The sequence below is a fragment of the Dermacentor silvarum genome, chromosome 1, assembly GCF_013339745.2.
Source record: "Dermacentor silvarum isolate Dsil-2018 chromosome 1, BIME_Dsil_1.4, whole genome shotgun sequence".
Classification (NCBI taxonomy): Eukaryota; Metazoa; Arthropoda; class Arachnida; order Ixodida; family Ixodidae; genus Dermacentor; species Dermacentor silvarum.
The window spans coordinates 104,588,940-104,615,343 of NC_051154.1; the positions used below are offsets into that span (position 1 = coordinate 104,588,940).

The window sequence follows — 26,404 nt, forward strand, 5'->3', positions numbered from 1 at the left end:
CCACGGGTGTGACCTTTCCCCCACCCTTCATTCAAATCTGATCCTGCCGCTTGCTGCAGCTGGCCTAGCCCGCCAAGCCGGCACTCTCTCCTTTTCCAGCTGATGTTGCCGACGCACTGGTACACGCTGTGGCACATCAGACTCGATGAGCGCGGACACGCGCTGTCAAACGCTGGCGGCGTGTGGAAGCGCCGCTGGAGAAGCGAGCGAAGTGACCTTCGTGCTGTTGTCTATCGCTTCAACGCAAACTGAGCGCCGAGAACACACAGCACGCAGAAAGCTACGAGTCGCCGACGCACCTACACTGCTAGACTCTGCCCCAACGCAGATCGCCTTCAAAATACGGCCTGCGCAACCGCGCGCCGCCGCGCTATCCCTCCCCCCTCGCTCCCTCGCCGGTGCCTCGAGCGCAACGGAAGAAGGCGCGCTTCCTACCTGCTTTTCTTGCGCGCACGAGACTTAGACGCGGTCGCCGGCTCCCCTCGCACGTTTTCACTCGCACATACAGCATACGGCGCGCGGCGACTGCGTTATCGCCCTTGGACTTTAGGGTACGGCCACGCTAGCGGCAAAAACACGCAGCAAAAACACGCAGAAAAAACGCGCGGCAAAAGCGGCAGGAATCGGGGGTCTTGCGGCGTGCCGCGCGAAATGGGTTCTGCGGCAAATGCCGCGTGCCGCGAGATGAAGAACCAATCAAGAGCGACGAGGGTGACGTCACGGAGCCATCACAACCGGAACGCCACCGGTCCGCGCCGGGTTTTCAATCGACGTCGTCTCTCGCATGAAACAACGAGCGCTCGCGGTGTTGCTCGCCCGTTCGGAGAGCGCGGGAGATCTTATCGCGCTGCCGCGCGGCGAGACGCGCGTGCCACGGTGGCCTCGCGGCAAGGCGCTGACGCGCGGCAACTTGCCGCTAGCGTGGCCGTACCCTTATATACGGAATATCTATGAGCCAAAACCAATTTTAGGGCCACAACGCGTCATGGACACCATCTTTATATAGTAAATACGGATCCCAAAGGCCATACTTTTGCTGGCGGAACCTGAAAATATGTCATAGTTGCCACCCCCGGCACTTTGGGCGGCCAATGCCATCGTCAAGCCACCAAGCCAAGTGACATGAAAAGTCAAAATGGCCGCTCGGGCCGGCGCTGGGTGGCAGTTCGCAACGTATGATGCGGGAACGGTCCCACAGTTGCGACGCAACAGCGGGTTACCAATGCATTGAGTTCTAAGGGAGCTGTGCCGGGACCGGTCGAAAACGACGTAACAGCCGGGAAAACGCAGCCCCCGGGAACGTAACAGCGAGGTTCTACTGTAACACTATACGACGCTACGACGCCCATCGTGACACTCGCTCTTCGTTTCCGATGCCTCGTGCTTGTGCGAAACGACACGCGTCCACGCATCCGGTACCTGGTGTGACATTCCGAGGATGAGTGCTTCGACGAAAACGGAAAACGGGTGCGGTGCGCATTACAATTGAGGGCACGTTACAATCGAGTAAATACGGTAAACGTTTATTTTTCGAATTTTCGTGCCGAACCTGCATATAACGAAATCCTCTTTATAACGAAGTTTTTCGGGAATTTGTCAACTTCGTTATATCCAGGTTTAACTGTATAATGGGAATTACTGTGGCAGTGAGCAGACGACGTGACAGGGATGAACAGATCTCGAGGGGCATTCGGCCTTCCTATTGGCTAAGAAGTCCTGCAGCTTCCCAGTGCTGCAAACAGCTTGTGAGATAGAGTATACGCATATGGCTAGACACCTTCCTTCATGTATCACACAAATATAACACTGGTCAGCAATGACCGCATTAACACCAGTCAATATAAGCAGATGGAGGCAGCATTGGCAGAGTGGCAGTAACTACAGTCAAACCCCAATATACAACAAACACAGATTAACAAATTATCAGATGCAACAAAGTAACATTAAAATATGGGTGGCCACGCCTTATATTTATGGGCTTTCTACTGCCGTCACGGAACCAAAAATCCAAGATCTGAGGCAATCAGCTACAGTAAAACAAATAATTGTTTGCTCGCCGCTCGAATCGTGTATTCTAGTAGCTAAAGTATCGGTGATATTGCAATATGTCTGTCGCTGATCGATTTTTGTACCTGCTTTAATTAATCAGCCTTCGTCGCGGCACTGCCGCATTCTCCATGGTCACTGGCGGATCCAGAAAGGGAGGGGGGTCCCAGGCCCAGCCTGAGATATGCTCATATACTTCAGCGCCGACAAAACTGAATACAGTGTAGACCGCTTATAACATAAGTCGCCGGAGTCGCGAATATCCGCACTATAAGCAGTACCGCACTATAACCAAAGCAACAATTTTCAAGGCCCGCACATATGCAAAACATGTGCAGCGAGCCGCCACGCATATGCGACAGTCGAGGAATGCGGCTAGAACGTTTGCATTCAATTTACAGTCAAATCTCGTTAATTCGAACCAAATCACGGGGCGGCGCCTCCAACCGGCATTGCTCCGGCCCCACCATAAAAGTAAAAGTTTAGGAGAGACCCCTCAATGTCGCGTGCGAACAAAACAAAAAAAAGGGGAAAAAAATGCGGCGGAAATTTCACCCTCTCTCAAATGGCAAGGTCGCCGATTCTGCGTTGCACCGGAACATGCGTGTACGTGCCGACGTCTCAGCCACGCTACCGTAGCCATGCGTAGAAAATGGCAGTGAACCCTTCCTTCTCCTTTATGCTTCCTCTACTTTCTAGTCACGTGTTGACCTTGCACGCTGCGGCTACGGCGCAGAGGGAAGCAGCGGCGCTGTCCAAGGCCAGCCAACGAAACTGCCCACGCTGGAAAACGCCCGCTTCCCGATAACGGCAGAAAACGAAATTTCGAGGTGGCGCCGGGCTGGCTGGAGCGGCGGCTCCTACACGGCGGCGGGCGCGCACGGTGACAGTCGAAAGTGAGGGAGCTACGAGGAGGGCAAGGGGAGCCACCGAAGTGGCAGAGTTGCCGAAGCGAAATCCACTTCCCTGCCGCCCTCCTCCCTCACATTCCACGGCCTCCGCGTACGCCCTTCGCCGTGCGGTGCCGGCACCGGCCGCTCCGGCGTTGGCAGTTTGGTGGCCCTGGCTCGCTATGCGTGCTGTGATACTTCACAACTCGCACTCAAGATTCTGGTTTCAGCCTCACTGGCTGTTCGCTCGCACCACGTGCCATTCTCCTCCACTTCGTCTCTCTTTCTTCCTCGAGCACTCCTTGGGGCACCCGTTTGAGGGGAGCGTTCGCCGTCTCCGCTGACTTCCGTACTCCCAGGAAACCGCACTGTAACTGGTATTTCGTTTCCCGCAACTGCACTATAAGCGATACGTGTATACATGGAGTGCTATGGGAAAATTAACGGGAGTCTGAAAAGACCGCACTATATCCGGTCCTGCACTATAAGCGGTTACGTTATAAGTGGTCTATACTGCATTTCTTTTTTGTCTGCTTGAATAGGTCATCGGAGTAGGTGCGTGTCAGCGTAGGCGTGGCGCAATACATGCGATAAATGACAATTTGGCACAGCATTTAGCAGCACTTGCTTCACGGTGCAGTTTTGCGCAATTGGCTCAGCATTTCATCACTGACAAATTCTAATCACTTGCCATTTAGCTCCGATTGGTCATCACAAATAGTGCTCATCAACCACATGCTCATACTCCTGCACATATATCATTTTTAGTCCAAACAGCAAAATGCTGGAGCAATTCACCAGCCAATGCTGCATTCTCCTCTGCCCCGAACAACTTTAAAGCTTACAAGATGTCAAGTAGCAGTTGTGCCAGTATGTTCATCTAATAGCTATGTCCTAATGTTCTAATTCACTTCTAATAGCTATATTCAGCAATTCTGGGAAGCATCCCCAAACAGTAGAATGAACCACCTGCCCTTTCCTTATGTAATTTGGCATCTTTATAGCCCTATCAATGAATATCAATTTCTTAATACATATATGTATTGCCACTTGTTCTTATTACTGCATTTTATTATGCCATCTAGTGGGGCTTCTTGATTTTTCATCTTTATGTTCTCTAACTTTCGAACTTTAGTTCAAACCCCGGTGTAAGATATATAGGTGACGACACTTCTCGGCTTGCTTGCGAGACACGATCGACCAGATAAAGTAGCAACGGCACGTGCCGATCGGCCCAGTGACGGAAGCGGATACCTATCGGTGGTACAACGCAAGTTCAAGAGAGAAAATGTTTTCATTGCTTTAATCTCCCGTTGGTATAGCAACTGGCGCGTCGCGGAAAATCCGAAATGATTGAGTGACACGCGAATGTAGGTTACCGTGGTGAGGGGAGAATGTGGGGGAGAGGGCATCGCCTTAACGAAGCAAATACGGCGCTGCGCCACCGCTTGCAGATGCTGTTCTCTGGTTGCTTGTGTTATCCACGCATTCTTTGTACGCACAAGCTCTCACCTGCATTTTAACTTAAGTTTCGTCGTCCCACCGATAGGTATCCGCTGCTGTCACCGGGCCGATGGATGCCTGCCATTGCTACATTATCTGGTCGATCACGTCTCACCAGTGTCCTCACCTAAAGAGTGTATATCTTACACCGTGGTTCTAACAATTTCTTGCACCTTATGTCTTTTGGATCTGATAATTTTTGTATGTGCTTGTTTTTATATTTCACTTTTTTTCATGTGTTTTGCATATGCTGACTATTTGTATTTACTGATTTACATATTTATTGAGCATTGCATTTTTTGTTTGCCGTTTTCCTCTGCGTTTGCTCTTAGTGCTTATTTTGATGCATTCTCACCCACACTTCACGTAAAATTCCTCCAATAGCAATATTTCAGGCACTTAATTAAATAAACAAATAATCTTTAAAAACATTATTTGCATTTTTTTGGCACAGAAAAAGTTATTATTGGAGAAAATAAAGTCCAGCCTTTTATTTTTAATTTCTCACCCAAGACACTGCGACTATGCTGTTGTTGCATCATAAATTCCACGGTATACTTTTGTTTATTTAGGTCATTTTTTGTGAGGAATATTCCCAATCTTTCCAGGTTGAGTTTTTGCTTACATACAAATACAACATATTCAATTTCTATTCATGAACAATTACCTAACCCCTAGCAAACACTGCCAAAATTCATGTCATTGAAGGCTAGTGTTGGAACATCAAGGCAGTGTGGCCACCTGCCCTTCAGTTTTCGCATCTTTATTGGTTTATTAAGTCTCTGCTCAAGGTAGGACTGGTCTACTACGTAACCCAGAATTATAATCTAACAATATATATTTTGACTTAATCCTTTGAGGGTCACCGCTGTACATGTATGGAAGCACAAACAAATGTCAAATGGTCAAAGGCATACATGTATGGCAGTGATCGCAAGTTTGAAAGAACACACTTTTTTAGAACGAAGCGCCACCAAGCATCACTCCGGATGTGCTGCTGCCTCCCCATGAATTGCTAAAAAAAATTTTATTATGCTGACATCTCTCAGCTCCCGCCAAATCTCATTTTTCACTCCACACTATGCTGGCCTAGGAGTATTCACGCTTCGATTAGTTTACTGCCATATGATCAAGCCTGCGCTTCAGATTCAGTATTATCATGCATGCTGTTTCAAGTCATGAGCTTCTTAAAAATTGATTTATATCTTATTTACAATCTTTCAAAGTGTTACCGCGAGATGCTCGCCCACATGGTTCTCCCAGAGGCATAGAATTATATTGTGTACAGGCAGGTGCTCGCAAACAAGATGCCGCTGAGCATGCACCTTTTCTTTTTTTTTTTTTTTGCGACACGTGTGAGAGCTGATTGTATCTCGTTTAGTGACACAACAAACAATTACTGCAAGTAGCTCACTTGCTTAGTACTTCGGACAGCCACAGAACTGCAGAGTTTGCTTGTGGGTGCACACATGGCACGCCTCAATTTTGCTATGGGCGCACGGGCTGGTTGTTTCAAAGCTATTCGGAAGCTAACATTAGGTTGTGTGAACTTTACTATATTTGCACAGAAATAATTATTATGGTATATCCATATATTGAAAAATAAACTAAAGAAATTGTACACATAACAAAGTTTTTGTCGCTTCAATGTTGCCTAAAACATTTTTGCAACCTTTTTCTTTAAGTAAGTTACTCTGAAGACTTCAAATCTGCAACAAAAATATTAACCCTGGAGGGAAGCATTTCACAAAAAAAAAAATATTCAACCCTCAAAGGGTTAATATTTCTTTATAGTGAATACTACAGCTACCTTTCCCGATACATTTAACAGGATAAGCATACCATGTCATAGAACTATGATTAATTGCCATCGCTCATTGAGGGTTTATTGATCCCTTTCAGCATGATCGAACTCTTTTGGTCCATGCAAGGTACTTAAGCCACTGCACTACTTTAGAATAATTCCCTGCTGGGCCCTAGTCAGTGTTTCATTCTTCACAGAGACACAGTAGGCATGAGAAGACAACCACGAAGAAAGGTTAGATAACAGGATAGTGCCCATCCCATAATAGTCCACCCTTTCTTTGCAATGGTCTTTTCACAATGGTGTATTTTGAATATCTATACTCTCACTGCTTTACATGCAAAAATAATGTTATCATGCACAAGAACCTGCTGGTCCGATTTTTTTTTTGTGTCCCAAAACAGTGTTGTCCGTAATTGAGGTTTGGTTACAGGTTTTCAGCAGAAGCTTCCACTATGCAGTAGCAATAAAGGAGAGAAAGAGAGATAATTGAAGATGAAAAACAAAGAGGGAGAAAGAAATTAAATAAATTAAATCACCTGTAAATCTCTGCTTTGGTTGAGGCACAATGGTACTAAGGTTGTGTGTCTTCACACAAAGCTGGAGCATGAGGAACATACATGCTGACATAACAACACTTTGGACCAACAGTGGAAGCTCAAAAGGACGTCCAAACCTGCAAAATGGGTGTAAAATGCACATAATGTTGAATGTTACAGGTAACAAAAGCTCTGAAACTAAGATGCCCAAGTATTTCATTTTTTTCAAAAGCAAAGCAAAAACAAGCAAACGCAGACAAATATGCCAGCAAAAACTTAATTCTATATTCTACTATCACAGGCCACAGCTAGACAGCTAGAAAGATATGTCACTTCCTAGGCTGACCTTCCACAGTTACCTCTCTTCCCACCAATACGCCAAAAGACGTACTGAGGAGAGGGGGTCCTTGGAGGAAGCTCCTTGCTCCCTTCTCATTAAGACTGAAGACATAGTGTACTGCACCCCTTCGGGCATGAACTTGGCATATACAGCCAAACATCGATATAATGAAGTCATAGTACATGCATAAAAAAATTTGTTAAGAATTATAGTGTTCCAAGTCTATTTCAAAAGCAAAATTACTTCACAGGTACTTGCAAGAAACTCAACGAATAATTACAAGATAAAAAACACTGGCCAATGCAGTTAGACATCCCGTTGAGAGCAAAACTTTCATACAGACTATGCCTACTGCTAGCAGCTGCCATCACATGGACCATGTGGACACGTGTATCATCATCGCCCACACACACAAGAATGCCATTTCGCTTGTTTGCAATGTTGTAGCAAGTCACGAGGCGAAGATTAACACAATGTCATTTGCTATATTTGTTTATGATAATAACATGGCACGATGACATGGACACCTCCTTATTTCTCCCCTGCTTCTTATTTATGTCCTAAAATTGCATCCACTCATCATGCCTCAGCAGCATGCGGAGGGAGGGGAGCCTTGTCTGGGAGCGCAGAGCAGCAAAGGCACAAGCACATAGTTGAATAATTTCTTTTCGCCCTTACGACCAAGGCCAGACATGGCCAGACCCTACAACAATAGTGTTGCCATGAGAAGTGAGCGAGATCAATGCTAAGTGCCGGGTTTGTTCAATTTAGTTGCCGTTCCTGCTAGGTGCTCACCTAACATTTCCCCTCCCATTTTTCTGGCAGCATGGTCTGCCCCACTCTAGCATGCTGCCTGGACTGAGCATAGATGATGCTGCTTTCATGTGGCTGCATTTGATGCTGGCATTAAGCAGAACTGACAGCATATGCCGATATCACAGCACAACTCTAGTCGTTGCTAGAGTGGGGTAACTGAACCTTTATAGTGCTCAGTGGCCAGCACCATTTCCTACAACAGAAAGCCGGACTTTCTACGGTGCTCTAATGAATCATAATCAGAAAGGGACTTGATGTTATCCGAAGTTTTCTTGCATAGAATTTACACAGCTTCCTGTTTTGCTTACGAAGTAGTCTTTGCTTGCACGCTGCACAGCGTCAGCAAAGAATGAGTAGATCTTTATCCTGAGCAAGCAAAAAACGTTTTCTTTTTGACTTTTTGAAATAATTTCAGATAAACTTTATTCTTCAGTGAGGTACTTTTATATCTGCAGCAGGTGACTGCACTGCATGCTCATTACATATTTCTGGACACTGCAATGCATAGAAAATAGTGCATTATCCTGCATGTTCAAGACTAGTTTACATTTTCTTCTATTTGCGATGCTGCTTGTATTACCATCCTTAACTTTTTTTGATGTATTCACTGTTATATTCTTATGTAAACTGCAATATAAGCAAGGTCAAGGTAAACATGAAAATGTAGACTTGAAGTGAACAGTGGGCGAACAAGGAAAGCCTCAGCCTGGGGACCACATTTCGACAAGGGGACTTGTCTTTCACAGAGCAATGAAAGCAAGTATGTGATGAAGGCCCCAACAAAGACAAGTCACCTTGCGAAATGTTGGCTCCAGAGACATCTTTTCATCAACCACTGGTAATCACTGCAAATTGCGATGCGTAATTTATGAAGAAAAAACTTGCACAATAACTTAGCTATTAACATGAGTGTTACTATGCCCAATTCCATGTGCTTATACGTATCATAAGATATTCAATTTAATCTTGTACATCTTGGACATACTTGTTACAGATAAAAACAAACATGGGAAAGGGGGAGTAAAAGGACGGATGCGTTGACGCACTGCACCGGGTGCTGTACACTCTAATGACACTGGCTTTGTGTGTATGCCTGCTGTACCTATGTATCATTAAATTTCTTTGCTTTATTATTCACATGCCAGGGAAGTCTACCTCAGCATCCTCCTGACAAAATTTGCACATGTAAGCAATGTGTCGCCTGCCAACTACTTGGGAGGCGAAGAACAAAACACCCCCCCCCTGCACTGCACCGATTCACAAACCAGTTTGGTGCTGCAAACCAGTTTATAAACCATTACTCTTTATTTCATTGCGAAATTTTGCACTAAATAAACGAGGACAAAGAAAGATACACAAGGACGAGCACTTTTCTAACAACTGGTTTTATTTTTTCGGAAACATTAGACTTAAATACCCACACAGATCTGCGCAAAATATCTCAGGATTCCATCTAGGGTCTACACAGCGATCACGTGAATTGTATGGAAATTATAGACACGAGGCAAGTAGTGACATCTCTTTAACATAACAATGGATGGGCGACTCGCACAATCTTCTTTTTGCTGTGATATGTAAAACGCTTCCACGATTTCCCTCTATGTTTTATTACAATGTGTGAAAAGAATGGCTGTGTTGTCAAAGCAGAGTGTGCATGCACACTCGTTACAATGAAAGGCCAGATGTGTGTAAAGGCGTCCTTTTAAACTAGACGTGTTCGCTTTATCATGTGTGAACACATCTGCCGGTTTGTCCGACGTACACGTGTCCGCACATCATAGGGATCCTATATACCACATCCCTTATGCATTCAAACAACTGATGTTGGCGCCTTATAGTACAGTCATTCTTAACATCATCCTTGCCTTCAAATGTTTGTTTTACCCCGGAACAAACACTTCCTATTTTTTTTTTTTTTTGTAGAAAATAAACCACCTTTACTCTGTAGTTTCCTGCTACTTTTTTTAATCTGTGGGAGAGGCCATGTACAACGGCCTACTTTATTCTACACTTTATTTCTCTGAACCTGAATAAAAAATATATAGTTTTATTTTATTATAGTTTTCTTTTTTTGACAGCACCTCATTAGTACTTGCCCTTGCTTTGTCCTTTGCTCACCATGCTGCCAGTGAAGTTATTAAGGGAGAATCACTACCACATTCACAAACAGACACAAACTTGAAGCTCTTTCTCGACTCCACAGAGTGAAGCACAGTGCTGTCCCTCAACTGAAGATACCGTGCTGCAATAATATTCCTTGGCGATTTTTAGAATGGGGATTTGCTTAAGAAACCCACCTTCACTCCAGTGAACTTGCTTAGATGCTGAAAGCACCTCTCATTAAAACCTTTTCCCTCAAGAATCACAGTAGAGTGTCATTGAAGTGCAGCGACCACTTGATCGGGAGATAGCACTGACCTCCATTTTCTCAAGTGCAATGTTCAGTAAGGGAACATTCTACAATACGGGAATCCATGTCCATACAACAAGGCAACTGTCATTTACACCTGCAACAAGACTACCATGTCTGTGTTTCTGCAAAAGGCTTGCAGAAGTCAATGCTAACTGCTCGCACATTATTTTTTATTTAATAGACACAACAATGTTTAATGTCACCATGGCACATGTCAAATTATGAAAAGCACTCAACTGTCAGGAACACATATCTTGGAGTACCTTCAAGGAATGAAAAAGTAAGGGAGAAAAGGAGCTTAGGCTTGTCTTGTGTGTTTACTACAAGAACGACATTTCTTTTTTTTTATAGATTTCTCTTATTTTTCCAGTAGTTTAAAAAAAAAGCCATAAGAACAATAAAACACAGTTGAAAAGCAATAAGAAAGCATATAGCTATATTGATAGATATCAATGAAAAAGAATTTAATGCTCAGATGGTTTACAGAGAGACGTACCCTGTGCCCACAGCAGAACACAATTAAAGACTTTGTGATGGTGACATTTTTTAGAGCAATGCATTATAGCTAGCCGACATTATAAACACACAAAATGTCTCAACAAGACATGCTCAACTAGAACAATGCTCACCAAAAGAGTATCCTTAACGTGTTGGCCACTAGCAATGCCAGACAGACCCACGTTGAAAAGCCATCTGCATTTCTGGTCTTCTTAATCTCTCGGTATTGTGGAATGTAAGGAACAACTCCACCAAAAATGATGGCCGCCGATGCACCCCATGAGAGCCATTGGCTGATTGAAGCCATGAACACAGTCTCGTTCAGAGACTGCACGGCCCCAAACAGGCCAGCAGTGGTTAAACTTGTCATGTTTCTCTGGCTTGAAGCTTGGCCTGCAAGAGCAGCTGAAAGCCAGTAACAGCCTCAGTAAACACCCCATCTTTAAAAAAAAAAATTAATTATGGGGTTTTACGTGCCAAAACCACAATATGCTTATGAGGCACGCCGTAGTGGGGGACTCAGGAAATTTGGACCACGTGGGGTTCTTTAACGTGCACCTAAACCTAAGTACACGGGCGTTTTCGCCCCGATCGAAATGTGGCCACCATGGCCGGGATGCGATCCTGCGACCTCGTGCTCAGAAGCCCAACACCATAGCCACTGAGCAACCACAGCAGGTACACTCCATCTTTTTATGCTTCATCGTGACAAATAACATGCAACCGTAAATTCTCAGAACTGGCAGTGGACACAAGAACAAAGCTCTTTTGTATGTGTGTTCAGGAGCAGTACATCATGAGCAAAACCTAATGAACATTTAAATAACAATCGCCAACAACTACAACAGTCCATGGTGCACAAGTTGTACACAACAATTTCAAATATTTTTCTGGTGATTAAACAACAGTGTCCTATCCATTTCCTTCACTCATTTTCCTTGAGCTCGTAAATATTTGAACAGAGATGTGCTCTATGAAAATATAAGATGCCATTATGACACAAGCGATTTCTAGGACACAATTTTCAGTTTTAGTATATATTAACATTAAAAAAATTTTTTTTTGTGTGTGTGTAATGAAGGGCCATTACGTGAGCTGCTAATAGCTTAAAAGTATGGTGTTATCAAAACATAATGGTGTCATATACTGTCCCGGTAAGTACAAGTAAAGAAAACTGTTCGAAGCCTGGACATGCGCCTAATATTTCCCTCCACAACTTTCATTATCTTCTCTGTCACTTCCAGCAGCGCTAAATATATAGAAGCCAAAACAGAAAAGGCTCCGACTAAACATATGAGCTGAGAGCATATACGGCAAAATTAAACAAAGTAGCAAAGATATACACTATACAACCATTTATGTGGTACACAGTAAAAGTATGGAGGACTGCATACACTATGCTTAGTTTGTTACAAGGTTTATCATAACTGTTTTGATCGCCCACAACCACTTTAGCTAAAGTATTGCATACTGCAGACCAGAAAGTCATCACATAAGTTACATGCACATCTGCTCCAGCCCACTATGCCCCAACACCTGATGAGCAAGTCTAACACAGCTACAGCTGGAATGTTTCACCTGCAACCAGAGATGAGCAAATAGTGATATTTCACTCTCACAATGATGGCAGCAAACTGAATAACTCTATAAACATTCTTAATACTTGGCACTCAATATTTGTACAACAATGTACAGACTGAATCACAGTCATGGTCAAGCATATAGCTTGAGACTACACCTGCAACATCTATAGTGGCTGCTACATGGTTCGAGATCAGTTGGGAAAGAGTGCCAAGCTTGCATTTGCAACCTTGCACGTCAGCATGTTATCTCTTCAGTGAAAAGAACTAGGAAGAGCATTATTATTCAGCCATTTGCACTGCTTGCCATCAAAGTTTAACCTGTACAGCATTATTGAACAGCTTTTTTTTTTTTTTTTCATTTGGCTGTAAGCAATTATAAGTAGCTTTTCTGCATAAATCAGCATTCACTGTCCTGCCTCTTCCCATACTCACAACTTCCTCCAGGAATGAAGCCCACTTCTCTAGTGCTGCAGGGCTTTTGCACTTGCATCAGATTATGCTCTCAGCATAGCCAACATGTTTAAAACCAGTAGCAAACAATATGACAACAGTGTCCTGTGCATCAAGCCAAAGTGGCAGCTTCTAGCTACCAAGCAAGAGTTTTGGGGAAGACAAGCAGTAGTTACTTTCAGTTGTTGTAATATGCTACAAATGAACTCTCTTTTGTTTTGGCTTTGTTTTTTGGGCCCTACCACACCAATGTGAGACACTGGAAAGGTATTCGAAACTTTCAATGCCAGCTATTAAACTAGAAGACCAAACAGAAAAATGGTCAATTTGTTGTTTGAACAGTTTTGAATATTTGCACACCGTCTACACTTCGCAACATTTCGCACATTTTGTTACACTACAAGCACTGTGTGAGACACCCATGCAGTAACACATAATACAAGAACAGGCTACATACATGATCAACTGCACCCCCCCCCCCCCCAACCCCCCTTGGTTTGAAATATTAATGTTTATCAGCCCCCAACATGATCGTTAGCATTGATGTGGATGTACATTACAAGTTTAAGTCGGTCTGTGCTATTAAACACTGATAAATATACAAATACCAGAGAGCCAACGAAACAAAAATGCAGCCTGCATTTTTCAGTCACAAGATTACAGGCATCCTCGAGAACATTTATTGTAAGTCACGTTAATTACCCTAAGCTGACACATGCTACGTTCGTCTTGAACGTCATATGTCAGGCAGACCTTTGCAAGCTAGTGCAGGCATTCAAGCATGCGCGCAAGGTTTACCGTTAGGTTATTGATAACACGGTCCAGTGCTTCACGCACTGTCTTTGATCTTAACAAAATAGCAAACGCTATCTGTTGAGAAACTGTGGCAGTGTCGTCCATAAGATGACTAAGCTCTATAAGCAGACGGCGGGGCCAAGCACATAGGTTGTGAAAGAAACTCCCGTACTAGCGATCATATAGCGAGTTTGGATCAATAACTTTTGTTTTACAGAAAAAAGGCAATACGTAAGCACGCACACAAAAAAAAAAAAAAAAATCGCAACTGTACCAGAACTTGATTATACGAGGAAAATTTCCCGTAATACGAACCGACAGTTTCCTTTTACAATTCATGAGCTATTAGTAAACTATATGCGGTCAACAAGCGTGTGCATGCGCTCTACCAGCGCGCCTAATTACTGGTCAGAAACCACGCTTCGCTGTTCAATAACTTCCAACAGCTGTTTGAATGGTTATAAACACGACCGACACGTCGGACGGGACTGATACGGGAACACAGAAACAACTGCTGTGTGTGAAGGCAATAAAACCCATGGCTACGTGACGTCGTTCAGAACAAGGTGCACACTTGACTTACATTTGACAACTGACTCCGCTGCATTGATGTCATTGCTGACTAAGCGGGCTCTACAGATCTCCCGTCGCTCCGGTTCACTTTTCGCCGCGCTTCCTTTCGCTTCGGAAATGGACGAAAGAACGTTTGCACTGTTTCGACGGTTAATATGAACGTCCGCTAATTTTCACGTCGTGGCCAGATGGCCTGGCATGGCCGGGCCTGGCTATGCGTGTCAGGATGGAGCTAGCGAACAAAATTAATCCGAGCCCTCCGTTACGGCGTCACTATGCTTATAGGGCTACTTTTTTTTTTTTTTTACCTACACTTCGTGCAGGCTCGTGTAGACGAGTGTAGTGCCGGTAGTGCTGCGCAGAGACTATGACGTCGTGTGCTGCACTTGCACAGCCTAGGAGGCTGTGGCGCACTTGGCTCGCTGAGCTGTAGCCAATCAAAGCAGAATGCGTCTTCTGCATCAGCAGACGAAAAGCGCCCGACTCCGCACTTCGCCTCACTTCGCACTTACTGGTTGCGTATATGCCGTTGCCTGAAACTAAACGCGCCTATGTACGTACGAGTTTCCTTTCATCAACAAATCTAGACAAACTGCAGCGAAATACATCGCGAATGTGCAATGCACGAAGACAACCTGTCAAACAGCGCGGAATCTGAAACAGCCCGCACCATCCGTGACTAAGATATTATTATCTTGCAAGATTAGCTCACCTTTCTCTGTGACACGTGGTCAGGCCAGCACGTCATTGCCGTCCTTGCAGCGAATATTCACTATCGCACCGACAGTCGCAGACAAAATGCGCCATGCGTTTGCAATGTCATCTTGCTTGTTTTCACTACGCTTAATCAACTTTCCCCGTGTCATCGAAACCACAGTGTAGAAAGTGTAGGTAGGCGGAGCTACACGTTTCTACACCAAGTAAAAAAATGACGACTTCCTATACTAGCTGCACTCGTGTAACTGTACCCAGTGTAGGAAAAAATATAGCCCTTCACCTACCTGCGATCACGATCTCTATCCCGCACGCGTATACGTTCGTGCGGCCATAAAGGAGGCTATGGTCCGGCTAGTGTCATGTTATTGCTACAGTATCCCTTTCTATAGTTCCCTGTACTAGAGCGGCCAAGTCCGTATTTCCGAAACCAAAACCGCACCGCAAGCGCGCAAGCCGCGCAAGAGAGATCACGTGATTTGACTCTTCGTCATGTCGTCACGCTTTCTCTCTCTCTCTCTCTCCCTCCCCCTCCCCTTTGTGGCGTTGGAAGAGGAGGCGCTGGTTGAAAGTTGGTTCTTTATACTGGGGTTGGTTGGTAGCCAGGTTGTAGCATAGAGAAAAGTGGTTGTAGGCATGGGTTGTCGGCACCGTGGTTACGGTTGTGTTATGCCTGTGTCTGCGTAGGGCCGGTATTTTGTAGCGATGTGTTATGCTTTATTCTATACTAGTCTTATCATCCACCGCTCATGGCCGGCTGATCCCGTTGATAACGTGAGTGGACCGTCGCTCTGACCACTGACCAGGCATCGCTACAAAATACCGGCCTAGTTCTCTGTTCCTGTGGAAGAGCGTGGAACCCGTGATTGTCACCTTGGTTCCTTGGCTTGCTTCTGTCTGCCTCGGTCCGCTTGCTACGTTGCAGTGCAGCCAGCGATAGCGCAGGGAAAGTTCATTAAGCGTAGTGTAGGAAACCAGCTCAAGACGAGCGAAGTGTCTGGCAGCGACTTTGCTGTGTAGCCCTTTCGTCAAGCTTGCAGGTCAAGTTCTTTGCAGATGAAGATATGCCTTTAGTACCGCACGTCGCTTCTGCAGACGAAAATATGATACAGCCAGCGACGTTTCTGTTGCCCTGGCCACAGCAAAAACCAGGATTCTTAATTGTCACTACGTTGATACTTCTCTGAAGCAACATGATTGTCATATCATTGAAGCTGCGCTGAAACGGCATGATTGACACATCAGGTAAATAAGCTCGAGAGGATCATTGTTGAACTCTCGTCATCGCTATTCATATTCGTACTCCGTTATCTCTACATTGCACAATACACATTTTATGTTACAGAAGTTATGTTATGCTATGCCATTATGTTATGAGTGTTGTCGAAAAGTACAGGTGTTCAATGATTTGATGCGATAGCATTCTAGTAGTGCCTTTCCAGCGACACGAAGAAAAAGTCAAGGTGTATTAGTAATACTTCTGTCGTTGATTTAGCTTAAGTGCACTGCAGCTTCACATACAATTTTTCTCTAGATGGATGAGATGATTATCGTCTATTTAGAGCAGCTGTTGCCATCCACAAGGTTGACTCAATGTAGATATGACATTTATACTGTACTGTGCACGTGCATCATGCATTAATGCAGTTATGTCAAGGTAGAAGATTCTGTTGACTAATTTACTATAACTGGCACTGTAGATATTGTATACATTGCTTTTCACTACTTGCATTCCCGTGCACATGTATCAGATACATGCTTTCATTCCAAAAGAAATAAAACCAATCGCAAGTAAGCGCTTTTCTCTTCGCTTTCATTGTCGTACAGCTAAAACTCGATCTAACAAAACCCTATTTTACGAAGTTCCTGATCTAATGAAGAAATTTCCATTCCCCGACAGGTGGTACCCATAGGGTTCAATGTTGTCATCAACCCAAATTAACGAAACTAACTTGGTTACCAAACCCAATTTAACGCAGCTTTTCCTGAAGTAAATGGGTAAAAAAAGCGGCGATTTCATTCTAATTTTGACACAGATGGGTTTTTCTTGTGAGTGTGCGCTCTAAAAACATCTAGGTGCCCTTGTCACAGCCCAAGCTTTATTTTGACAAGGCTGCACGCCGCGCCCATGCACGGAAAATGGACTTAGCAGTCAGTAGTGCTCTTATGTACAGATGGCACTAGGGGCGACGGTGGTTGCTTTATTTCATGGTTTATGCGACAGATAGCACCGATCAACTTTCTTGCTCGGCCTGCTCGCACAATCACTGTATTTGTTCACGTCTTTTCATATCGGCAGCCTGTCGTAGTTGAAGCCTCCCAAGAAGAAAAGGAAAGTGCTCAACCTCGAGGAAAAGGCGGACATAATTCGTGCCGTCACAAGTGGATGCAAGAAATGCAAATACACTGCCACGGTAGCTTTTGGGTGTCGCTACATAAAAATTTTAGATTTCGAAGGACCGAAAAATTTCTTTCTCGATTTTACGAACTTCCAGATTTAACAAAATAATTTGAGCAAGGTCATGACTTTGTTAAATCGAGTTTCAACTGTAGTTAGTCTGTCTTTCTGTCTTATTGAAATCATACCTTACCACCTAGCCCAAGTATACGTGCTGCTTGACATTGTTGTCACATGAAAGATTTGCTGAGAAGCTTTACATACGTCTACTGAACTATACTTGCATTTCAAGGCAGCAGATTCTGTTTACATTTTGTGCCATCTGTATGATGCATGTTTATAGCAGCACCTAAACAGGGCATATAGGAATGCCTTGCTGCATGAAATGACTAGCTTAGAATTGTTTTTTAACTTGATGATTGTGCTTGCAGGAGCAGGACTTGTCACCATGCCATTGACATCAGAAGACTCCGGTGATGTCCACATATGTGGAAAGTGCCATGCCAGCTTCTCAAACATTGAGAGCTTTCTGGCACACAGGCAACAAGAAGAAGTGTCCCAAAATGTTGAACCTGTGCTTCCTCTGACCTGCCACCACACCTCATCAAGCAATGTGGCAAAAAACTTGGGCCAGTTCCACTCCAACCTGGTAAAATGCATTGCAGTTCTTCGGTGCATCATTGAGCAATTCCCCGTATGCCTTTGCAGTCTATCGTCGCACAAGAGCAAAGACAGAAGGAGTTGGATGTGCACTATTGTGTTTGATGTGATACTGGTCATCACCTGCTTATTTCCATTAGCCATGCTATTGATAGGTCAGAGCAGTTGCCATACTGGTGGTATGTTACATCCACATTCATCTTGTTTATTTCTGGCTTCACTAGAAAATGCAACATGCCAAGGGAAACTTTGCATGTGAGCTCATGCAGGTAATGACAAGAAGAAAAAAATTGCATCTATATATATTCAGCTCACATAATAGCATCCTGAGCAGCATTTCTATTGTCATGTACAGCCAGATGCAGCTAATGCAATGGTGTCTATGTATAAGTTGCCGCTGAAGCAGGATGAGTACTTGACATTCTGTTGGGATCCATTTATTTGTTGCAAATCAGTTCTGCAGAAGCTCGCAAGGTGAAGGACTGTTCATGAGAGAAAAAATTCTCATCCGCCCAACTGTAGCATGAAGCTACAAAGGAAACTCGTATGGGTTCCTCAGAAAAAAAGCTTCGCAGCTCAAGAAAAATTTGCCCTGGCCTGTGGTTTGAACCTAGGACTAACTCCTTCTTGGGGCAGTCTCTCTACGATCTGAGCTAACTAGGAGGCTAGCAGATCATAGAGCGAGGCTCAATTAATCAACAACTTGAAGCGCAGGGACATTTGAGTATTTGTTCCCCAGAGGGAAGTGACAACCGATTTATTAAGGTTCCCTTTCTTTCTGTGTAATGAAAAGCTTATTTATAGCACCTAAACCTACGTTTACATTGGAAAGGGTCAAGAAATTTTTAAGCAGACTTTTTCACTCCGAGAACTCTCATAACGTTTTATAGATATCGACAACACTAATGGCTTAAAGCAGTAACGGTAACACACTGCAGTAACTGAGAAGTAGGGAATGAATGCTTCTTTGGCACAAAAAAAAATAATTGTAAAACTGCAGTTGCAGCCTCTACAAAAGCCTGCAGCATGTAACAGGCTGCTACAGTGTCACTTCTCATTTTGTGCAACCTTTCTGTGCAGATTTTAAAATGTCGGTTAAGAAAACAACATGCTTATTAGTGTCAGACATTTCATCGGCACCATAATTTCAGTGTATGGTCTGATGATATATCACAATTGGTGCTACTGTAAATTTTCACGTTATAAAAGTAATGGTTTCCATATGGTTTCTCTACTGCTGCATGAGAAAAAGCTTTAAGCTAAAACGTGCAGCCACTGATCTCCGCACTGGATAAAAACCAGCAGGTTGAAATGAAGAGCTGTTCCCAGTGTCAATATCACATGAATTCAGTGCTGATCTTTTTTGCTAAGAGACATGGCCGACAAACTTACAGGGAAAAAAGTTACTGCTTTGGCATTACAATGGCCCATCTGTGAGCTGTCCAAATGAGCTTAAAGTTCTGCATTGATTTGAGTAGAGCATGCAGAGGTGACCTTGCCAGTTGTTCATGCTGTCGTTCACACGCAGCACAAGAGTACCAGAAGTTCCTGGCGGATAGTGTTGTTTAGGGGTGAAGGAGGCAGTGAGCTACAGGGTGGAGCATGGGTAGAAAGCAAGATGGCATGACAGAGAGGAGATGTAGTGTGTAGCAATAGTCCCCTTCCTGCCCCAGCCCCTATCTTCACTTCCCCTCTCTAACTGTTGATAGTACAGCATCATGACATCAGATAACAACCATATGAAGCCAACAGACAGGACAAGAAAAGCATGTGGAAAATCAACACTTTTCTGTAATTGAACTGTTGAGCTAATTAAAGAGAATGGTTAAAATAGTGATAATCTTGTTATTCTTAATAGGGGAACAAAAATGGTTGCACTTGTTTTCAGGTGTGAAGCAAGCTTACACTGTGAGACGATTGCTCATCTAAAATTAGTGCTTGTAGCTAATAAAAGAAGCACAGTTTACGTCACTAAGATTACATTGTTCCCATAATTATTATAAAGAATAAAAGGTAGTATAGTCGAACCAGAATATATCAAACCCACACATAACGAATTATTTTGTATAACAAACAGCAGTAAAATCGCCTTGAAAAATTTTGTATAAAATTTTTATTTTATATATCGAATTACCTATATATTGAACTTTTTTGCGATTCGCTTCAGATTCGATATATCCGGGTTCGACTGTATACCCACTGGAAATTGTTGCCGGTATCCTGCTTTGCCCAAGCAGTAAATTTCTAAGGAACCACATATCAGATACCATAGCAACCAAGGCACAGTCCGAGCTTTTGAACCATCTGTTTCTACCAATGTGACATTTGTTGTTGTTTAAACATTTATTCACATTTTGCCCTTGAAAGGGCTGCAGAAAATTAGATTTACATGGGAAACATTTGTTAGATTGTCTGGTTTTGAAGTGAGTGCAGTTTTTCTTCCTCTTTATCTTCAATTCATGGGCCTAAGATAAGCATTTGACCAAAATGAACAAACAAACCATGAACTAAAACTTCACCTATAATTTTGGTCTGTATGGCTTTCAGGCAAACCTGTTAAATGGCCTGGCTTCTGAAAGTGTTGTTTCATTACTATATTTCAGTAATTGAAACACTGGTGGAAAAAGAGTGCAACATGCACAATTATATGAAGTCAAAACAATAAAGCTAAGGAAAGTAATGGGTAAATAAACATTTACCTTTTAGGAACTGTAAAGTTAAAAGTTAATTATGGGTTAGTGCTATATTCACGATGATGTTCATGTTTTTAAAATTAAAATAATAGAGGAATGAAAGTGGAAGACAATTATTGGATGGTGATTACAGTGATATGAGCATACCCTTTGAAATAGGGTGGTGGTACGTGTGCTTCTTTTCATTTAAAATAGTACAAAGTTTGCTTCATTGTGTGTTCTCCTTTCCTTTGCACCACCAGTCTCCCTGCCGCTTTCAGTAGTCTGCAGCACAGCTCCATTTACATTTCCCCTGCTATCCTTAGAATCAGAGGCCGCGTACAGGGCAACTACATACGCATTTATTGCTGGATGGATATTGTGACATTCAAACAAAATGTGCTCAAAAGTTTCTGTACCTTTTCCACATATTCTGCTTGAATTATTGTCCTTGGAAATTTTTCACCCCTGACTTCGCATACTTGGACACCCTCATCTGGCTTCAAACAGTTGGGCACTGCCCTTTGAATTATCATAAAACATCTCCTTTCTGATTTCACTCTTTGCCTTTTGATACAGTTCCATAACTGGCATCCCCTTCATCATGCCTATTCAGTATATTGCCTCTGCATTCCTTACTGTTTTTTTAACATGGTCTTCTTGGTTCCTGCCAGAACATTTCGGTAATATACTTAGTGGTTGTTCTTTTTCCACTGCGAATCATCATTCTTTCTGCACTTTTTAGTGGCACGAGCACCGAATGACACTCTTGTTTCTTGCCACTTCCGGTTAGGGACCAACTTCCGATTTGTCACAGAGGTAGGATGAAATTTAAAATAAATCATAAAAAAATAAAATCAGTTAGATATCGATGGTTTTACTTATTAGTTGATATGACATCAGAGCACAGGTTTATTACAGTAAAGAGCTAATTAAGTGTCAGGAATAATTAGAAACAATTAAGAAAGGTCTAATTGCCATATACAGTAAAAGCTCGATGATACGATCACGGCTAATACGAATTTCCGGATGATACGAATTTTTCTGTGGTCCCGGCCGAGCCCCATTACATTGCAACGTGCTAGAGAACGGTTGTTACGAATCGATTTTCGGCCTGCGTCGGGTGATACGAATAAACACCGCCCCACTGACGGCTGCGAAAGAGAACAGCGCGCAGTCACGCGCTTTCTCCCGTTATCTTTTGGTGCGGACGCGGCGCCGGACAGCGCGGACTCCGCGACTGGGCGCGAAGAGTTTGAAGCGGTGGCGCTTTTGTACTTTTCCTCCTTTTCGGCGGCCGCCCATCGGACGGAGTGGCTGCTGTGCTTCGGGCCGCGTTCTTTGTGTTTGCGCCATTTTACCTAGTCGCAGCGAGCTATGTCTACCGAGATAGGATTGTCTACCGAGATAGAAGGACATTAGAGACTTTTTCTTCAAGAAGTAAATGCTTTTTACGTACATGTGCCTGAGTGAGTTCATCTCTGACTCTTTAATTTAGCTATAGTCGAATCTCGTTAATACGAACACGCTTATTTCGAACATACCGCGCACCGACAATGCTCTTAGCAGCGCGCCAAATCACGCGGCGGCGCCTCTGACCGGCATTGCTCCGACACCGCCGTATTGCAAAAGCTCAGGAGAGACCCCTCAATGCCGCGCGCGAAGGAACGGGGAAAAAAAATAAAAAAGAACCCGCGGCGGAAATTTCACCCTCTCTCAAATTGCAAGGTCGCCGTTTCTGCATCGCATCGGAACAAGCGTGTACGTGCCGACTAGAGTGTTCTAGACAACCGTATTCTAGCACACACTAGTGCCGACGTCTCAGCCACGCGGATAAAATGGCAGTAAACCCTTCTCTATTTTCTAGTCACATGTTGACCTTGCCCTGCCGCAGCGCAGAGGGAAGCAGCGGCGGACGCGCAGTCGGGCCAACGAAACTGCTCACGCCCGCAAACGCTCGCTTCCCGATAACGGCAGAAAAAGAAACTTCAGGGAGCGGCTAAAATAAGCTGGCGCCAGCACGGCGGCGGGCGCGCACGGAGATGTGCAGATGTGCGCACGGAGTCGAAGGTGAGAGTGCTACGAGGGAGTTGAGAGGGAGGGCGAGGGGAGCCACCGAAGCGGCGGAGTTGACGCGGCCAAATCCGCTTCCATGCCGCCCTCCTCCCTCAACTTCGACGGTCTCCGCGCGCACCCGTGTGCCGGCGCCGCCCGCTCCCTGAAGCTTCGTTTTCTGCCGTTATCGGGAAGCGACCGTTAGCCGGCGTGGGCAGTTTCGTGGCCCGCGCTTGCTATGCGCTTGCGCGCCGCGATATTTCAGGACTCGCACTGTTCGTGCATCGTGCTATGGTGCACGAATACTTCAAAAATACGTCCTTTTAATTCGAACAAATTTCCGGGCCCCTTCGAGTTCGAATTATCGAGATTCGACTGTAGTTTTAATTGTGTTTCGATGATACGAATTTCGGCTAATACGAATATTTTTCGTGACCCCGTGAGATTCGTATCATCGAGCTTTCACTGTACCAAAGCACACAATCGTACACTTTAGACACCCACCGCATCAGTAGAGTTTCCCGTGAGACTCCAAGACCAGAAGTGACGTCATCAGCGACGTCACACTTAAACCAAGGGTACCCGCTCATTACTAATTAAAATAAAAACAAGCTATTTACACACCTGACACAAAATGAACGCCTGCCTAACACAGCAGAGGGGTGACGTCACTCCCTCCTCCCTCGCTTCTCCTCACCCAGCGCGCACCTGCTTCGTCGCTCGCACGTGCCAGCTGCGTGCCGGTGCTCGTTACATGCTCTCACGTCAGCGGCGGAGGGGCGCGTAAGGTGCGCTTCGTGTGCCATCTGCTAGGGGGCTACTCATCGCGCCCTCCTTTGCTCCCTCGCCCGCTCCTCTGTGCGTGGCGGTTTCCCACCAGTTCCGTTCACTCGCTGCTCCGAGTTCGGTTTCCCACCCTACACCAGGGTACACAAACGCCAAGGTGCGAGTGCCACTAACAGACACCTAAATCATGGATTAGGGTCCTTTCGCATTTTTGTTTTTTGCTTCTATCAATGATGTATAGAGGGTCCCAGTACGGTCTCCTGACCTTGGGAGCTTCTTCTGCATATTCTATTCATGTAATAGTGTTTTCATAAACTGAAATAAACTTGAAACAGACCCTGGCCACCCATGTATTTTTGTTCATATTTTTGAGTCATTCCTCGAAACAGATTTTGCTCTGAGCTGTCAGAACTTCGAAGGATGCTCATCCTGTGTCTCCTTGTATTAAGTCACTTGTGATTTTCCATGTGCACCCAATGCTAAGCTTCCTATGCCTTTTGGTTTATCTCAACACCTGATTGCACTTCAGATTTTAAGTAAGCTCCGAGTAGAGTTACCAAATGTTAGCCTAGGAACCATTACCTTTTTATGCACACCTCATCCTTCATGATTGTTGTACCCCCATAGCAATCTGTGTTTCGTTATGGCTCCATTTCTTTTCCTTTTGATATGATTACATGCTCATGTTTTTTCCGTGTATCTCTTTCCTTCTTTGATCCACACTCATAAGCATAGATCGGCAAACTCACCTATGAGTCGACTCACTCAGACTCAGAGTGACCCATGAGTTTGAGTGAGCCCGGCTGAGTAGAATTTTGGTGAGACTGAGTCTGAGTGCGGCCCTAAGCTGAAAATATAGTTTAATCTTTCCATCCCCTTCTCCCTTCCCCCAGTGCAGGGTAGTCAACCGGGGCTCAGTCCGGGTTAACCTCCCTGCTTTTCTTTTGTCCTTTTCCTCTCTCTCTTTCTCTATATTGGGATTGAGTCTGAGTTACTTCCATTTATTTTGCCGACCTAACAAAAGAAACATTGATGAAGTCACTGCGACGGCAGCAACACCGATGCAGTGCACCACGTACATTGCACAAGTGCATAAAAATAGAAAAGATTAAGCATGGGAATACGCAGCCGTCGTTTTCATTGTCGTCCGGCTTCGCACTGCACCTGCAACACCGCTCCCCTACCTGCCCACCCTCCTGTACTTTGACCTGTACATGTGCCCTGCGCCGTCAGTTTTATGCCTGACCTTATTACCTGCGAGATCGAGCAGAGCCTCCACTTGGCGGGCACTGGCTGAACCACGTATAGTGTGTTCATGTATGCATAATGTCCCTGTTTATGTATGCATAACCTAACCTTGAAAGTGTTATCGAACATCACTCGCAGCCGTGGTGATGGATGGGGAAAGTCCATAAAGCCACAGGCATCATCTAGTATGATATCTTAGGAGCAGGCTCCAGGCCAATAAGCCCTTGTATGATGCTTCAAGGCATTGAGGCTACCAGAGTCAAAACCCTTACTGTGCAGTGAATGAGACAAATCAGGAAATCAGTTATAATGTCATATGGGTCTGTCTATTAATTAAACTGCATTAGCACCTGACTGTCATTAACATGTGCATTTTATGTAAATGAGCATGTTAGTAACAGTCATGTGCTGTAAATTTGCAAACATGCAAATTTTAGCTCTCGAAAAACACTTAGCCCAACAACTGTTCCTAATTTGCATTGAATGGTCCTTTTAACATTAAGATCCTATTCTCAATTCCTCATATGTATTCCGGTAAGCTTCATGTTGATAACAAAAATAGCTGCCTTACTCGCTTGGGTGGTATTATTTCAGGACATCCAGCGAAACCAGCCATGTGGCTCGCAGCCCTGCCAACAAGAAAGTGGCAGAGAACCAGCTGAGACGGCACTGGAGCTTCATGCTGCTGCAGCTCATACACCAAGTAATTTGAGGTAATGCCTGAGTGATCATGTACTGCGACAGCGTAGTCCACAAGCAATGAGGAGGGCTTGCCTTCAGAAGCGGCTTAGTAAGCCAGAAAAGACACAAAAACAAAAGACAGGTCGCAACGCCGCCTTGAAGTTCCCACACCAGCTTGTCGTGACGTCATGGGTTTTGACAGTGACTGTTCGGGCCTAGTGAATTGTTTGTTAGCAAAATGGGACTACATTGTATTCTAGAAGAGCCAAAGACTGAACATGGCAAATTTCCAGAACTTTTACTGAGTCACAACAACCAAAATGCAAAAAAAGTACTTTGATCTCCATGATGCCACACTGACATACCAGTCCTGGGATTTTGGTGTGAAATTTAATAAATGGAACTGTAACCATTTTTCTTTCTAATAATCATTTTATTACCGCAAAAATGAAGAAAATCAAGTTTTGAAAGAATATTTTATCAGCCTAAACTGATTGTTCCCCTTTAGTGTCCCTTTAACTCTTTCCATACCGCGCCCATTGGCCATCGTTAGCGCTCTATCGATGGTTTGAAGTGCCGCTTTCGAGACCTTCTGCGCCGCTCACTGACATACTGCGCTATCGGCCGTGAAAGAGGAGAAACTATTTTTGTTTTCCAAGCAGTTCGTTTTTTCCTGCCAGGGGGTGATTTTAAATGCGCTCCGAAGTTTCGCAATCGTCAAAGCAGAAAGCAAAAATGTCCGGCTCCAAAAATGGCGCGCGCGTTTCGGGAGATTGCAGATATCGCGACTCCACTGCCTCTGCGGCTGCTGATCTTATCGATACATCAAATAGCAGTGAGTCAGAGGACGCTGACTTTACAACCAAAATGCAAAAAAAGTACTTTGATCTCCATGACGCCACACTGACATACCAGTCCGGGGATTTTGGTGTGAAATTTA

At 44.3% G+C, this 26,404-nt stretch overlaps 2 protein-coding genes across 5 annotated transcripts in view; one reads left to right on the forward strand and one right to left on the reverse strand.

Moving 5' to 3' along the window:
- The window catches only part of LOC119434084 (solute carrier family 66 member 2), a 50,323-nt gene extending 35,722 nt beyond the window's left edge, over positions 1-14,601 (reverse strand). The window contains exons 1-3 of one of the 3 annotated variants that reach the window (XM_037701409.2): positions 14,261-14,601; positions 10,981-11,242; positions 6,783-6,919 (exon numbers count right to left, since the gene is read on the reverse strand). In XM_037701409.2, the coding sequence (XP_037557337.1) occupies positions 6,783-6,919; positions 10,981-11,219 (376 nt within the window). In that variant the 5' untranslated portion in view covers positions 11,220-11,242; positions 14,261-14,601. Of the gene's footprint in view, positions 1-6,782; positions 6,920-10,980; positions 11,255-14,260 lie in introns of all 3 variants that reach the window. The other 2 variants (XM_037701401.2, XM_037701416.2) reach the window with 2 other exon arrangements.
- Positions 14,602-15,586: 985 nt separating this feature from the next.
- The window catches only part of LOC119434107 (zinc finger protein 64-like), a 64,116-nt gene continuing 53,298 nt past the window's right edge, over positions 15,587-26,404 (forward strand). For both annotated transcript variants that reach the window (XM_037701435.2, XM_037701428.2), the window contains exons 1-3: positions 15,587-16,209; positions 17,794-18,011; positions 25,378-25,496. The gene's annotated coding sequence lies outside the window, so the exon portion shown is untranslated. The remainder of the gene's footprint in view (positions 16,210-17,793; positions 18,012-25,377; positions 25,497-26,404) is intronic.